The sequence below is a fragment of the Betta splendens genome, chromosome 16 (assembly GCF_900634795.4).
Source record: "Betta splendens chromosome 16, fBetSpl5.4, whole genome shotgun sequence".
Taxonomy (NCBI): Eukaryota; Metazoa; Chordata; class Actinopteri; order Anabantiformes; family Osphronemidae; genus Betta; species Betta splendens.
Window position 1 is genome coordinate 16,322,537 of NC_040896.2, and position 17,539 is coordinate 16,340,075.

Consider the following 17,539-nt stretch of genomic DNA (forward strand, 5'->3'; position numbering starts at 1 on the left):
TTTGGCGCATCTGCATTCGACGGATGCGTGGAAGTTTGGGGAAATTACCCTATTCCCCCTCTGCTTGTTATTGTTTGTGAGTTTCTCTGCTTTCTGACCCTGCAGCTGAGCCTCAGCCCTGCTTCTCAGTGGGGTGCTGCACACACCCGTGGGTTAATCCACAGCAGACCTCATTTGCAGGATACATGCATTTTTTTTTTCCTTCCAGAAACAAATATTTATAGAATTTCAGAGTTGAACACACACCACTCACACACTCTTAGCAAAACGAATACACACATTGTATGTTTTTCTGTTTAGGAAACAGGTATCAGCAGAGTGGGCTGAGGCAACGTGTCCACACTGTACATCTACTCCCTTGGTTGCTGCTTATGCTTAAGAATAGTCACTGCTTTCCTACCTGCTATTACTCAGTGGAAGACTCCCTAGAGAAGATGCTAATGGCTCGTGTGGCAGCACTGATGTCTCGAGCTTCTGCAAGTTGAAAGCATTTAGTTTATGTGCATATGAACAGTGTTCTGCCCATTAACGTTGCATCACACGTCAGTGTTACAGTAATACAGACCCACTGAGATTCGTTAGAAGCCTCTAACAGTCACTGGATGACTGCACCTAACTTTTTAGGCCTTCCATGCATAGATCCTACCTTTTTTATAAGAATAACACCAAAAGCTTGTGTAATACTTTTCAAGATTTTATGTTAAAGTAATAAATGCAGCTCTTTTGTTGCCTTTTTCTGTGCGTTGATGATCACCTGCCTCCACTTCACACTCGCTCCTTCTCTTTCATCTCCTCCGTCTTCCCTGTCCATCTGCCCCTCCTCTTTCTATGATGCTTTTTGCCAGCTTTCGTTTCATATAAGCCAGCATCCATCTGATCCTCGCTCCCTTTCTTCCTTTCATCCCATCTTTCCATCCATACGTACTTGATGCATGCACCTGCTCCCATAACCCTCCCTGCTCATTTCCATAGGCAGCAGTGTGATTGAAATGTGGTATGTATGACCTCGTGTATATCTGGAACCCAACACACACACACACACACACACACACACACACAGTGACCTCAGGTGCTGCCTTTTCAATATCCCAGTCTCTCATGTGTGATTTGGTTGCAGGGTGAATATCACGCACTCAAACACGCACACGAATACACACAGGAATAACCTCCTGGATTGGATTCAGTCATATGGGTCAGTCGGGCAGGACGCTTTAAAATAATGAGCTAAGCTACACTTGTGCACACACAAATAGTTTGGGACACACCTGTGTACACATGCATGCATGCACGCGCACACACACACACACACACACACACACACACACACACACACACACACACACACACACACACACACACACACACACCCGTGCAGAGGGTATTTGCCTTTCAGGTGAACTGAGAGTGGTGGAATTCCTTCCACTGCTGACGGGAGAAACGTACTCACGCGCGCACAAACAATTTATTTAGAGGTCATCTGTTGTGGTCAACTGGAATATATTTCTGATATTGAATGAAATATAAAACAGGCTTTCATCTGTGCCCTGCAGACTGAGTGAAATAGTGTCATGATTACACTGGGGACTGGGGCGTGTGTGTCTGCACACATTAGAGAGAAAATGCCTCCAACTACTAGAGGTTTAACATTGGAACAGACCATTCTGATAGACCAGTACAATATATTTCACATGTTTTTTTTTTTATTTCTTCCCATCACAATTTAACATAAACCTGGTTACTGACCTGTTTGAGTGACATCTCATCATCCCGGCCCTCCTCTGTTGACGCGCATGCCACGGTAACCAAATAATGCAGATCCCATCTCCACACGCCTCCCTGGCCTGGGTGCCTGGGCGTGTGACAGACAGGTCAGCAGCACGTGCCCCGAGCCTGTAGCCAAGTCTGACATATCTATGACAAAGAGTACAGGAGGCAGCGAGAGACGGGTGACGGCTCACGTGAGAGGGGGTAGCATCGCCTTGTCTCCAGATCCTCTGTAGCCCCCGTCTGCATCCATCACTCAGTCCCACGCTGGTGTGTTGATAGCATTCCTCATCATTAAACACAGCGGAAGCATTGAGACTTGCGGTTTGCTGGAATAAAAGCAAAGCCAACTGTGTGAATAGTTTCAGCTCATCCAGCGTTCAGTTGACTTAGCACGGTAATGTTGGAGCAGAAGCTTATTTTCTTTTTTAAACTTACTGTGATTAACATGATTAACCGAAGATTTCTTTTCTTGAGTAAAGTGACAAAGTGCTGCTTCACATAGCGTATGTTTCAAACACTGCTGGTTAGTTGAGTTATGGCCCCGGACCTAATGCGACTAACAGATTTTCTACTAGATATTCAGATGTTTATTTCCCCACACCCTTACACACACACACACACACACACACACACACACACACACACACACACACACAGCAGGATCCTCGTCTCGGCTTCGGGCCTTTTCTGTGCTTCATCTGATAAAAGATAAGTCAACAGTTTTTGTGCACATTCTGTTTTAACAACTTACTCACATAATTGCCTGATGGCCATGATATGCAAAAATATCCAAATCGCTCCCCTGCCGTTGGCTGTGCCTCTATACCAACACAAATGCTATGCAAATCCCCAACTTTCCAAAGATTCCTATGTGTCATAGGATTTCATGGGCGTGTAAGTGCTGAGTTATTGCAGGTTACTTCAGGTTAGTAACGAGTGTGTTTTTATGTTAACCTCAAAGTAACATGTTCCCTAATTGCCTGTGAATATTATCCTTGTTTGAGGGTGAGTAAGTGGCAGGTTATCTGACTTCACAGGTTGATAGTTTGCCAATAGCTCAGTCAAAAGACGTGTTGAAGGAAGGAGATAACTTAGACAAATCACTGATGGCATAATTCCATGGAGAAAGAGTAGAAATGATCAGTTTTCTTGGAGGAGCCCCAGAGAGACTTTATGTCTTCAACTACTTTTACTTTCATGTGTTTATTTTCCATTGTAGGGACCTCTCTGCTCATTGAACACAAACATTAAACAGATTTAATGTGATCAGAGAGATCGTTATCGCCTCTGTCTGACATTAGCAGCAAGTCGCCCTTCGTACAATGCTTTTTACTTTTTGAACGAATGATGGCTATGTCTGCGTTTATCACTTTCAAATGAGCTCGTTTCAGAGATCGCTCAGCTGGAGCAACTGTCGCAGCACTTGTCAGTGCAGTTCACAAACTGTGGAATTGTTCCTCTAACTGATTTTCATGGAGGAATAAGAAACTCTCCTGACAGTTAATTACAGTGGCAACTGTGAAGATGAATGATTTCTCATGTCATCTTTGGAACATTGGTGTCAGTCTTCCCTGTTCCACTCTGTGTCTAATTCATCTCGGCATAAAGTTTTGGTGGCTTCTCTCACAAGTGCTCCGTGTTCAGGGGTTCCATCGGGAGGTTGCCCCTATGAAAGCAGTGAATTTCCAGACGTGATGGGAGCTGTGACCTCTCGCTCCCAGCAGCACACGGGCCCGTGATTGCCATCAGTGTAGCACCGGCACACATCTTCTCATTTTAAAACCGTGCAGACCTCGGCCTCTCGACCAGGATGGGCTGTTGTACTGTGTGTTGAGACCGATGCTACTGTAGAGCAGGAGTAAGTGCAGGATTTAAAGGGCCTTCGAGTTTGAAAGCTACAAATACCAGAAAATTGGTCATTGCATTTGGCATTTGTACTGAATTTAGTCTGACTTGCTTCTGTGGTGGAAAAACAAGGTTTGGAGAACTGAGTGAACAAGTGCTGCTTGTCCAACTACAGCAAAGTGTGAGTGTAAAACTGAACATATTGATGACACATTGATTAAACATTTAGTACAGTTTAGTTCATATACTAATAAATTTATTAAAAATTAGTTATCTTGGATTTGCTGACTCTGCAGATAATATTGTCTTACAAATCTGTGTTGCTATTTGTGTTGTAATGAAGTGAGCTTGTTATTGCTGGTGTGGAAAGGCTCCCTGGAGACAAAGTGGAGACAGCATCTACGCAGCAAACGGAGAGACGTTGCATTTCTGTTGGTGTGACTCGTGTTCAGTGTTTTCATCTGAGCCAAAAACTGACTCCAGCAAACAGGGTCAGCTAGAGTCCTGTATGAGAGAACGCTGGGTTGGGTGAGGGAGGAGAGACCTGAGGCGAGGTGTTGCAGGAGTGTGTAGCACGTTATCACGTGGACCTGTCTGTGCTTGAAAGCAGCTCAGAAGTGAGCGGTCAGTGAGAAGTTTAATTCAGTTTACTGCCTTGTGCAGTGGCGTTGGGGCCTGTATGACTCACATAAGCTCTCTCTACTTTAGCCAGAATCGATCTGGTAGCGCGCACACACTTAATGAGCTTACTTTAGGAGCAGGAATGGTTTTCATTTAAGATCCAGAGTGATGAAGAGCCTTTGGTAGGCAACCATGCAGTGCAACGCAGTGCGATACAATTAAAAGCGTCAACATTAAGTAAACCTGGTTCTCAAGACCACAAATACTAAAATGATTACGATTCTAAGACCAACTTTTGTAAAACCCCTAAGTATAAATGTTGCTGCTTGCTGTGGCCTGAGTCACAGACCATAAACATTGAGTTTTTCAGTCCAGGATGTTATATTGAGTCAGAGGTTGTCCACAGGCTAAATGGGATATTTATAAAGTCTATGTAAAATCTATTTAGGAAGTATAATAATGGACAGATGGCATTGATAAATTGTTTTATATTTTCATATTAAAAGCAAAATAATAGTTTATTACAGTCAAGGCATAGATTTTCTGATGCCAAACCATTAAAAGTCTTAAGTCTATAAAATGAGAATAAAACCTTTCTGCTGCTTTTGTTGCACTCTTACAAGTCAGCATCAGGCTAGTTGACGCAAACCTGCACATGGAATTAAATTATTTTAATAGGATGAGAGCATAATGAACTTTTTTCCAAATTTAAGGGTTTGGTTTGCCCGCGTTTGAAGTTTGTTATTGATTCCGTAATTAAAAGTTTTCTTCCTTCATGGAGTCATGATTTTTATTATGTTTGTTTAACTACTAAATGCACTATATCTTGTTTTATAGATGACCCAACAGAAGCCGACCTGTGGCTGCTCAACAGCTGCACCGTAAAAAACCCTGCGGAGGACCACTTCAGGAACTCCATCAGGTACGGAAAAACACTGAATACACACTTGACTCACTGTATTATAAGAACCATATACAAACACAACATGGCCTTTTTTCATAAATCTATACAACAATATTAACACCAACCAAATCCCCCATTATTACCATCTGGCTCTTTCACATGATTAAAGGCAGGTAGGTGATGAACTGATCATCGGCTCTTGTGTCTTAGCTTTTCTGGGCTTTTGGATGTGTGTTGTCTTATGAAGAAGCATAAGAAATGGCCTTAGAGCACAATCTGGATACACTTCTTAAACAATTTGGGCTGTTACTGGATGTAGAGTAACAGATCATTTAAAACCGGAACTCATTAAACAGTATTGCACTTCTTCAAGCACCGTTCTACATTTAAGGTTTGTTTGTAAGAGTTGCCAACAGAAAGCATAGAAGCATGATCAAGGTGCAGAAGATTTCTGGTGCAGCGTCCTAGACACAGATGAGTTAATGTTGTTTAGTCTTAATGCCCAGCGCAGTTTGGCAGAAACCAAGCAGCACTTCAGCAGAACCGCGTCCAAACCACTGTCAAGCAGGAGTGACAATTAGGATTTCACACCTCACAGTCATAATGTTTTCAATGATTTGAAGCAACATTTCAGTTAAAGTAGAAAAGGTAATTTTTGTCTAATGCTGTGATCATTACAAAATCGTTTTTGTACAGTTTTCTCTCAAAGATTAATTGCAGCAAAAAAAAAAATAATTTGTGTGCTTTTAACACATGCTGTCTTTGCTGCTTTCATTCGGGGGTGTGTGTGTCTTTCTCTGTCTGTCTCTCTCTCTGTCTCTGTCTCTCTCTTTAAGCATCATTGTTACACTACCTTCACCACTTTTCCCATGTCAGGTTTCCACCTACTCACTGTTCCGCTGATCTCCCACTGCACACTCCCATAGATGCAAAACACTCTTAAATTTGCATAAACACAGAGAAATTAAGCTAGAAACTGTTTTGCATTTTAATTAATCTCTCTCCATCAGGGCTGCACACACCTGGCGGCTGGGTGCTTTTGTGGTAGTGAGAGAGTGTCACCTTGTGACTGGTGTTGAATCAGGGTTTAGTTATTGAAGACGGTCTCAGTGAAGGACCTGTTAATACATCGACTATTAAAATATTCACTAATATTTGATCCAGTTCCAACTTTCCACTTAGCTTTGTGTAAAATTTTCTCTTTGGTCTGTTGGTGTGATAGTCTTTCTCAACAGATCATTAAAGGAACATGTTGATCTACTTATTCACTAGCTGCTGCTAGGACATACAAATAAACCACACAAGTGGCTTAAATGGTGAACACAATCAAACTGCTACTGTCAGACCACCGTCTGTAGTTTGCTGCAATGCCACTAGGTGATCATTAGCGCTGCATGGGTTTGACCACAGCAGTCTGATGCTTTAATGAGAAACTGTAGGTGTTATTCAGTGGTTGGTTCCTACAGACGTTCAGTATAGGCTGAATGCAAAAGTGGAACATTGTACATAAGTATGTACGAATATGTTTGAAACATTAGAAAAAGGCAGTGTTACAGTTTCAAGGGGTGATTTTTCTCTCGGCCAACTTGACGGGTGCAATCTTCTTGTCTCACAGTCTCAGCCGTCTATTTAACTTGCTTTTTATGTTACTCTTACTGTCATTTCACTTTTTGATGCGAAGAACATTTCATTTGAAATGCACAAAATAATAACACACTTCAGGACTTGGAAAATGTCCTCCTTGTTGTCTCCATCCAGACTTTTTTTTCTTTTACTGGAAATTACACAGCTGTAATGCTAATGCAATTAATGCTCTATTCACTGGCAGGGACACACACACACACACACACACACACACACACACACACACACACACACACACACACACACACACACACACACACACACACACACACACAGGTCTTCCTTTGGTTATGAGGACAAAATGTTTCTCCTCATCCTGACCTTCACTGGATCTTAATGTCTCACCCCAACCCTTTCCTTTAACAGAGCAGAGGAAATGTTCACTTCACCAAATGCTCACGTAAGTGGACGTTTTTGCTGCCTCCGGCTCATCCAGTGCCTCATGCGAAGTCACACACAGGCCATTATTCCAGCACAAACGGGGGCAACGTCTGTAATTGATTCAGTAATTGTTCTCTGGTGCTTTGATTGGAACATAAAATTACACTTTGGTAGAAGAGTCTTTGCATCTAGAATCCCAGAATATTTATGCATGAAATATTAATCCTTTTGAAATGATGAGGCTAAGTTTCAAATTCCCTTGTTTAAGGAAGAAAACACATTTGTCAGCAGACTTTAATGAGCGAGCGAGTCGTCTGTATGCAAGTGCATTGTTTCTGTAATTACTGTGAGCAGGAAGTGCTTTTGACGAGCAGTAGTAGCAGAATGCTCCTTCTGGAAATGTGGAGTAATGGCTGTTATCAGTGCAAACATCGCTAAAGCATATCTGAATAAAATATTTAGATCTTTCTCATAATAACATAACATAATGGCTTCACTAATGACTTGTTTCCTGTCTTGTGACTGTGGACCACTGTGCTGTATGTTATAACCGTTTTGTAGCCACCTGACACATTCGTTTGTGTGTAAAGGAAATTGCCCCTGGTGGCTGCAGCATTCGAGGCATTGTTTGTGAATGACGCGCGCGGCATCGGCCACAGAAGTAAGGATCAGCCTCCCAGTAAATGAGTTGAGGGCTTTAAAATGGAAGCACAGGGCCCTCAGCAGTCTCCTGTCATGGCTTTGAGAGACAAAGTGAAAAGACTGTTTATTACTTCTGGAGAGCTGGGGCTTAGTTGGCATCGGGGCCAAATGTGTGGGACAAGAATAAGGAGCTGTGTGTGTGTTGTACGTGTCATTCCACCAGTGTGTGGGCAAAGTTCAGTTAAAAACTACTGCTGTGGGAACAGTTTCCCCAGCCCAACGGGCTGTTTGAGCGTAGAGCCTGTAGGCTTTGGAAGTGTTGAGGTTGGAGTTAGGTGTGTGGTTAGAGAACGCTCACATGTGGAATGTTTAGCATGCTCGCCTCATTCATAAAACCACCACTTAAGCATATTAAGTAGCACTTGAAACTCTGAGCTTCCTCCTGAGTCACTGCCATCAATGTGTGAATACAGCCAAACTTTGCAAGTCTCCACATTTAGTTTTTTTTTAAGGCCTGTTGGGGCAAATTCACTATTTAGTGGGGGCTGATGTAATGTGTAATCACTAAAAGGATGTTGTGGACCCCATTACTTTGTTTACAGAATAATGGTGTTGCTGCATCTCTAAACTGTTGAAGTCAGCATTTTAAGTCAGTCTTTTCATTCATCACACAGGAAGAGGCGACATGTGTGGGAGATGCTGCTCTGACCTACTGATCACTGCGTCAGCAGGACTTTTACATCACAAACTTACTCAGTAGCCTTAACTTCATTAGCATGCATTCTAAATGCCAAAAAGTCAATTAGTATGGATATTTTTTAAACGTGTGTGTTTGAAAAGCCTGGATCTATAGCATAATCCAATGCTACCCGGTGAACTGATTTACGGAAACAGTTGCTCAGCCTCATGTAATTAAACTGGTGTGTGTGTGTGTGTGTGTGTGTGTGTGTGTGTGTGTGTGTGTGTGTGTGTGTGTGTGTGTGTGTGTGTGTGTGTGTGTGTTTTCTTCACTTGGCTGTCTCTACTAATTTGTATGATCAAGGGAAACCTAACGGATTAGAACCCAAGTCAGTTATTTTCACGCATCTTCCCCCTCAATATCCATATTTACACTAATTTCTGAATAATTTTGCTCTTCACCAACTGTCAGGTACAAAGATAAAAAAGGGGTCAGTGGTTTCTGCTCAAAGTTCCTCATTTCCTGTGTAAGTGTAATCTAAGTAACTTTGGATTCATTTGTCTGGCAAATGACTAAGTGTAAGTGTAATTTAATTCCATAAATTCAAAGTGGTTAATATTACTTATAGCCCATGGCAGCATCTGGTGATTAGTAAAAGGTCATGTCTGGCAAATGATGTCAGTGAAAATTTACCCTGCAACCAAATTTACATATACGTTACTCCTCAAGCCTAATTTAAACATCCGCTACTTTCTCAAAGCTGCTGAATCTGCACCCTTCCAGAAAACAAATCTTTCAATAAAATATCTTGGTTTAGTCCATTAATAATAATAATAATGGATCATGGACCCCCTGAAATCCATAACCACCACCCACACGAGCCCATAAATACAAATTAGACGAGTCTCGTTTGTTTATCCAAGAATCACTCACAGTCTGACATTCCTCTGTGGTCAAGCGAAGTGTTTTTTTATGGCGCTTCTAATGCACAAGTGGTCGAATTGGGTTTTATGGTATTTAATTTGAAATGAACTGACACGTGAGGAGTGATTGACATTAATGCCAAAAAAATGTTTGCTTTTCATTCAGACATGACAGCAAGTTAAAAACAATCTGAAATCTGCAGTGACCTTTAGAGTTGTTTACTAAGGGCACTTGTTTTAAGTCTGTGTTCAGCCTGTCCAGCAGACACACGGACGTGGATTTTATAGCTGACTGGGCAACACACACACACACACACACACACACACACACACACACACACACACACACACACACACACACACACACACACACACACACACACACACACACACACACCTGCCTGAGGCTGGTTTTGGTACAACCCAGAGATTGGCATTTAATCTGTCAGTTCTGCAGGGCATTAGCCTACATTTTAGGGGTACACCCGGACACAAAAAAGAGTCAGGGAGCAGGAAAGACAGACTGACAGACGCGGCGGGTCGGGGGGAGCAGAGAGCCAGGTTCAGGCTTCCTGACGCGATGTCGTCCGTGAGCCCAGGGCTGTGTGAGAGCCAAAGCAGGGCCAGCGCGGGTCCATACATGACCTCACTGGTAGCATCCTGCTAAAGATGGAGTTCATCCACGTGATGTTTGTTTAAACGGGTGATATCTATTTGGTGTACCACCATTGCCTGGTTGAGAAGGCTGACTATACATAAAATAGTAAATAATGACGTAAATGGCTGGTGGTTCAGTTTGGTTCTTTTCTGTTGCAGTCATGGCTGAAGTGCCTTAAGGGCAAATGTGATGTATAAAGCGAGTGGTCAAATCAAACATTCCTTTCCACTATTTTGACAAAATACAACCATGTCAGACCTGTGATTTATTTGCTGTAAAGACCGTGAAGCTTGAGGCTTGGCTCTGGGCTCATTACATGTGGTTTAAACAAATGTCGATGCACAGGTCTGCTCTACTGTATGTGCTGCATACAGTACATGCGTCCACCTAGGTTCAGGTATTCGCTCTGACACGCTCTGATAATTTTTTCAGTATTAGCTCCATTTGCTGTTGAGGATACACTTAGATGCCTGAGAGGAAGCTTTACCTCAGTTTGTTACCTTTCTGCAAAGCTGATCTACAGCATCATCGCAGATGCTCCTTCTCCGTGTCATGTTAACATGAACATGTCGTGTCAGCGCGCTGGTTTCCAGACCAAACAGTCGCCTTATCCATTTAAAATAATTTACCTGCTGTCACGCTAGATTTTGCTGCTCTCAGCTTTGCCCTGAAGACTTAGCCTTGATAACGCAGTGCTGAAAGTGAAGTAATAGTCTTAAGATGTTTTTAAGCTTGTTTACAAGGAAAGGTGATGGGCAAAGTAGGCATCAAAAGGGATAAATGTAATGTGATGAAAGGCTAATAATCTTTAAATCCTTGCCCTTAATGGACTTGACTTTTATCAGCTTTCATTGGCCTTTAAGGACCTGCGCATTATATCCTCCTATTTACATCTGTTACTATACAGCTTCAGTAACGCAACAAGAAGTCAACCAGTTTTACAGAGTCACCAGTAGGACACACAACAGACGAATGGGCAGCAGTGAAGTTCTGCCCTGTACAGATATGAAGATATTCATAAAAGAAATGTTCCCACTATGATGACACACACACACACACACACACACACACACACACACACACACACACACACACACACACACACACACACACACACACACACACACACACACACACCGACAATGCTGTGTTTGGCGAATTCTCCTCACGAGACCAACCTGTCACATCTGCTCTACAAAGTGGGTTTGAATACATGGCTCAGCTCAGTATGAGGCTCTGGTGTCACCCTCTGAGTGTGTTTGTAGCCCTTTACATGTGAATGAAATGCAGGCCAGTTCACAGTATGACAACAAATTCCCCTGCCAACATCCCTTATTTTGGTAAACATGCCCTTACTCCACCTTGTTCTCCCCAAAATAAGAGAACCTGCCTGGAAAAGACCATCGGACAGATGTGTGTGTGTGTTATGAGTTTTTGTCTGTGTCCTACATTTAAACAGATTATTGCTGCATCTTAAATTTCCCAAACTAAGGAAAAAAGAAAAAAAAAAACACTTCAGTGTCCTTTCTTATGCATGATGAGCTTTTAAAATAAATGGCTAAAGTATGGGTCTGTCGCTGTGTTGCCTTAAGTTCAGCCACAAACAACTCCTTCCTTTTATCTGTGCAGACGGCTGCTTCTTAAGGCCCCCCGCTGGGTCCAGCCTTTCGCCGATCCCTGACTGGGGATTTAAGCCATAAGAGGCCAAGTTAATATAGGACTGAAGATAAAGACGCAACCTCTCACCCCCCCCCGAATTGCACTAAAGTGGAATAGCTGAATCCCACGTTAAATTAAAAATTTTGTACAAAAATTTATTTTTCCATTTTGAAGGTTTTTAATAAAATGTGTAAAATATAAGAGTGAAACATTAGAAAAGATAAAGCCTTAAGGAAAGCCTATATAGTAGGTCCAATTATTGCATTGATGGTATTGTTAACTTTTAGAGAATGACAAGGAAAGACAGAAAGAAGATCATAGCACAGTGTTTGCATCAGCTCACTATAATACGAAGGGATTAACCATTTTCACTCCTTCTCACCAATCACTCTCCATGTTGTTTGAGCTTTAAAGGGAGGAAGTGGTGCTAAATCCCTCGGTGGGGGGTTTGGTGGGGTTGTCGCACGACTCTCCTCACAAGACACCGATGTCTTATTAAGACATGTAGACGCCACTGACACCCAGAATTGAGGAGCTGAAGAAGACTATAAGAGGCTTTAAATTCCAACAGACAATTGATGTGGGATACTTGAGTCCTATTTCCAGACTATTTCAACAAAGTAGGTAACGTGTCAACTGATGGACCACAACAAGTGATGAGTGATGCAGGGGAGCAATGCAAGCTGGAGATGAAGTTAGTTGATGGAATGCTGCATGTAGAGGAAGCTGCTGGAGGTTTTAGGTGACCTGTATGTTATGCTCCCCCTCAGGAGAGAAGTGAACAGCAACGATGGTTCATGTTCTCATTATTTTTGATAAATCTGCACTGACCCTTATATAAAGGTGGCGACGAATAGGTCAAAGGTCACATTCTGATTAATCTCTTAGCTGTGCTCGTGTATATTCATTTGTGCACGGATCAGAATTGATATATAGATGTGCTGTACTGAACATTTGCTGTTTACATGGATTGAAAGGAAAGAATTGTCGCTTAGTAACTTTTACAGAACACCCTGTCTTCCAAGCAGCGCTGCCTCACAGACGTGTTTCAGTTCTCTCGCTCCCTTGTGTGTTTGGTGGAGCTGAATGCTCCTGAGCCTAATTCTACAGATTATAACATTTCACAGAATTTGAGGTATCCTGGTGCTGTGATAATGAGCTGAGGAAAGGTGGAGTTTGCACACACAACCACCCCACTGCTCTCACACCTGCTTCGTTCTTTCTTTCCTTTCACTGTCTAGATCATTATTTCACCATTAGCATTTTAGCATTCTTCATTATTTCACTGTGTGGGTGTTAAGCCCAGGGTGACAAATTCAAGCAGCTGTTGACAGAAAGGTGGGATTTCTTTATGCTAATTTCAAGTCTTCCTTACCTTGGAGGACACCAGCTGTGGTCAAAACATTGTTTATATGATTAATAAGCTATGAAACGTAGCTGTACAGTTATCCTGCTACACATCATTTAATCTTTATTTATTAACTAAATACTGGTCTGCAATGTTTCACTATTTGAGTCATCTTCCATGTTAGCCACCTAGCTAAAGCAGGGTCAGTGCTGTGACCAGTGTACAAGTTCATTACTTGGCATTTCTCCCACCTTATTAGTGGTAGAGTATGTGGCGAAGTGTAAAAGACGCATATACAGTTTTCATAAACAGCAGAAATAGGATATGAGGATATGAGGATGGGAGGAACAAAGAAATAGCCACAAACCTTGCCTGAACAATTTTAATGTTCAACAAACACACAATGCAGCATGTTCAGTTTGAGTTTTAATTTTTTATCTCAGTTGTATTTTTGTATTTTGTGTCTTCATTAAGCGAAGCAGTGTGTACATTTGTTTACTTAATGCCAGATTGGTGTATATTTATATGTACAGTACTTGTGTGCATCAATAACAATATTGCAAATGTAAACTGCTGACCAATGATTTGGCAACAATGCTTTTGCACATTACAATAAATAAAATCTATTATTATGTTAGGCAAATAAATAGAATAGATAAGAGAAGGGATGCAATTATTACAGATTAGATGAACAGCAGGAGTAAACAACAGTGAGATCCTTTCACTCACAGTTAATGAAAGCAGGAAACCCACCAGAGTCATTTCTATTCCACTTTAATTGAGTGTAGTTATTTGGAGCTGGTTCCATGTTCCTCTTTCGGTAGTTAGAGGTCGTGAAGGGGCCAGAGGGTAGACGTGGATCTCAGCCCGTCCTCGGGTTTCCGGCGTTCTCCTGCAGGTGATCGTTCTAGCAGGTAATCGTAAGCTTTCACAAGGTCACACAGTTGCTTCCCTCTGTCTTTCCCTTTGTCTCTCACTTTGCACACTCACACCCTCGGTCGCTGCTCGCTGTTCGCTTCCTCCCACCTCTCGCCTTAATATTCCACCTTTTGCCGTGTCATTTTTCTTCCACTCTCATCTTTAGGTTCACAGTGTCGACTATGTGTACAGCCAACGAAACATTGCTGTGTTCTCTGGCCCATACGGCATATACTCTGATGTTGATGAGACTAAGCACTGTCACTGTACAACCATGTGATCTAAAGGCTGACACAGTTCACTGTAATCTAACTGAGGGAACTGAGCCATTAGCACCTCATTAAGACATTGCCATGGAGAGAAAGAGAGAGAATCATGCTCAGCTTTAACTTAAATGTTGAAAGCACGAAATCAAAAAGCAGAAAATGTGTGATTCTGTCACAGGTGTGTGATGCAAAGTTAATTGTTAAACCTGTTTAATTGGAGAAAAGGCATTGTGAAGATTTTCCTGAAGTTCTTTTTAATTAATAACAGAGCTTCAGAGATCAAAGTAACTTTTTAGAAGTGCATTGAATGGTTTGTTTTTATTGACAATGATTGAACGACAATAGGGCAAAAACGCTGCCTTTATCACATCTCACGCCTCAATGAACGTGTGTAGTTAACGTTTGCAAGTCAAATATGCGAAGGACAAACTCACAGCCGTGCTGTTTGCATTTGCTTCGGTGAGTGCAGTGGGTCGGATCTCGCTGATTCGACATTGTTAGCCAGTGTAGGGAAATGCCAGTGAGACGAAGCTGATCTGGCAGGTGGCATATGGAGAGATCTGCGCTGACCCTCTGTTCACCTGTAATGACAGAGGCGGACTCGCACCGACCACCTGCTGCCCTGCGCCGCTCCCCCCCGGTCTCCCTCCTCCCCAGCGTACAGTAACTTAGTTTTATCTGCCTGGGCTCCTCATATTTATCTTTCATGTTGGGACCGGCTCGGCCTTGTATTAAACAGGGGCTGGTCATAATGCGCTCACATTCAGCCTTTTGTGCGTGTGAGAGTGAAAACGCCTCAGAGGCAGCGTGACTCAGGTGGCAGGTGCGTGCACGCGTGCACCAGTCAGCAGAACAGCTGCCATGTTCCCATCAAGGATCTTTAGTTACACACAGGGGGACCTGACACTGAACCAAAGTGTGCGACGCTGAAACAGGATCAGCCTGCATCCATTCACCAACAGACAAACGCGCTGTGGACACAACAAACATGGTACCTGGCGATAAATGACATGAATGCATATTCACTGTGTACTTCCACCCAAGACGGCGGCAAACCTTCTTCTGCGTGTTCTGTTTTACAGGAGCTATCGTTTATTAATCATGCCCCACTGTAAGGGAGGAAAGGGCAGGGGGAGGAAAGCGCTGCGTGTCCTCCTGAGGGACACCTGCAGCCTTTGGGCTGCTTCCCTATTGAGCTGTCATCTTGTTTTTGTGCGATGAGAATCCCAGAGGCAGCTGGTGTTAACTAAACAAGGGGTGACCTGGAAATTACCCAGCTACTGAGAACACTGGCTGCAAGTTATACAAGTTATGCTGCTCTCTCTCTCTAAATGTACTTTGTACCATAAAGCCTCTCTTGCTTTGCATATTTAAAATGTATAAATATTTACATGTATAAATATACATGTAGTTACTTTAACAGTGGAAATGGTACTGACTGCACGACATACTGTAACTACTTGATTCAGGCTTTGCAACGAAGTCTTAAAAATTGTCATGTGTGAAACATGCATAATTATAGTTGCTAAATTAGGCAGCAGCACCATATGTTGGCATCTTAAACACCACAGAAAATTATGATAAACCGAATGCTTTTTTTTTTTTTTTTTTTGCCAAGTTGTGTATTTTAATTGGCCACACTCACACAAATGTTATGTGCCTTGAAGACGTAGATGTGAACTGGTTCTAGGCTTGTGTCTAGTTTTATTTAACCAGCAGATGACGAGGCTGCTGGAAAGCGGCCCAAAAAATAATTTAATAAAAAAATAGTAATAACTTCACCAAACAGTATTTGGAGTGACACATGCCCAAGGCTTCCAACTGGGCCACGGGTGTATATATACGTATGTGCAAAGAGCCGTGGCTGTGCGTGAACCTACAGAGGGAGATGCCAAGCTCTGTGAGGCATGGGGTTGGTGGGCTGATGCCCTAGTGCACCTGAGGCAGTCCTTAACCTCCGAGGTGCTGCGAACAGACAGATCGCTGGATGTGAAAGGAAGGAAGTCTGCTCTAGGGAATGAGGTCACATGTGGCATATAGGCCACTGTATATACCCCGGCTGCCGCAATAATCCTGTGCAGTAGCAGTGACTTTGTGTTAAATTATTACACTATGTATGCATCACTCTGTGTGTGGGATAAATGCTCCATACAGGCACACAAAGCAGTTAAGTTGCAGGTTTAGTTGAGTTTTAGTCGTACGTTCCTGGTGAGTTTGAAGACCTCATGGCTCCGACGCCTGAAATGAGACACGCGAGCAACTGTGAGCGTCGTTCTGATGGCTGACGGCGTGTCCTGTTACCTTGTTAGCCGGTGACTAATTGAGCAGAAAAAAAAAGCCTGGAAGTGGTTTTGAACGTCACTTGATGGAACTGTGTCCAGTATAAATAATCCAAAACCGATCCTCATTCAGTGTTTATAGGCCTGGCTGAATATGACCAGCACACAAATGCACCACCGAGAAGCACTCACATTAGCTGTCGGGTACAATGAAATAGTTAATCACCTGTTGTGGACCACAGACCTGGATCGTTACCATTTCAAGTGCGAATAGAAGCGAAGCATAGACGTAACATGCGATGTGAGGCTGAACAAAGCAGGCGGTGGCTGCTCTGTTCATCCCTGGATCACCGTCTCCACAAAAATCTAAATGTATTTTAAAAATTGCCTCTTCATTCTGTAGCCCCCCCCCCCCCCGTTCTGTGTAATATAATGAACCTTGCCTTGAACCATTCTTTTAATTGGTGTTGACTCAGAAGAGAATAATGCATGTGGAGGAAAAAGAGAATCCCTTTTTTTGTGTAACATTCCATAAATTAATTTTTAAAAGTGAGGGGTTTCTGCGTGGCAATTTAGCCACACAGCTGGCTTTGTGCATGCCGCGTCCTCGGCTTTTAAACGAATGTTATTTAGAATAAATAAAGAACTGCGCTTAAAGGAGGAGGCCTCTTAGAGACGGACAAGGCACCCTGGAGCCACTTTAGGCTGCATGGGGGACAAGACATCAGGGAAATTAACAGGCTGAATGGATGCTTAGACTTTGCAGCCCCACGATGAGGCTTCCATGTTCGCTGGCGTCCCTTAACGCTCATAATGTACATGTACCCACATATGTGCTTTAATCTGCTCCTTCATATATCATTACAAACTACAGGCTGCAGATTTCTTATGCTGAGTTTCTGGCATCTTTGAACTAGCTAGCCTTTGTATGCTACTCATAGCATCAGTGCGATTCCTACAGTACCTATTTTTTATTCACAGTCCCGATCAAAGGGTTCTTGTTTA

General features: G+C 42.7%; 1 protein-coding gene across 3 annotated transcripts in view; it reads left to right on the forward strand.

The window, feature by feature from the left end:
* The window catches only part of cdkal1 (CDK5 regulatory subunit associated protein 1-like 1), a 137,425-nt gene that overhangs the window by 18,658 nt on the left and 101,228 nt on the right, over positions 1 to 17,539 (forward strand). For all 3 annotated transcript variants that reach the window (XM_041067692.2, XM_029128379.3, XM_029128381.3), the window contains exon 4: positions 5,071 to 5,155. In XM_041067692.2, coding sequence (XP_040923626.1) covers positions 5,071 to 5,155 — 85 coding nt within the window. The remainder of the gene's footprint in view (positions 1 to 5,070; positions 5,156 to 17,539) is intronic.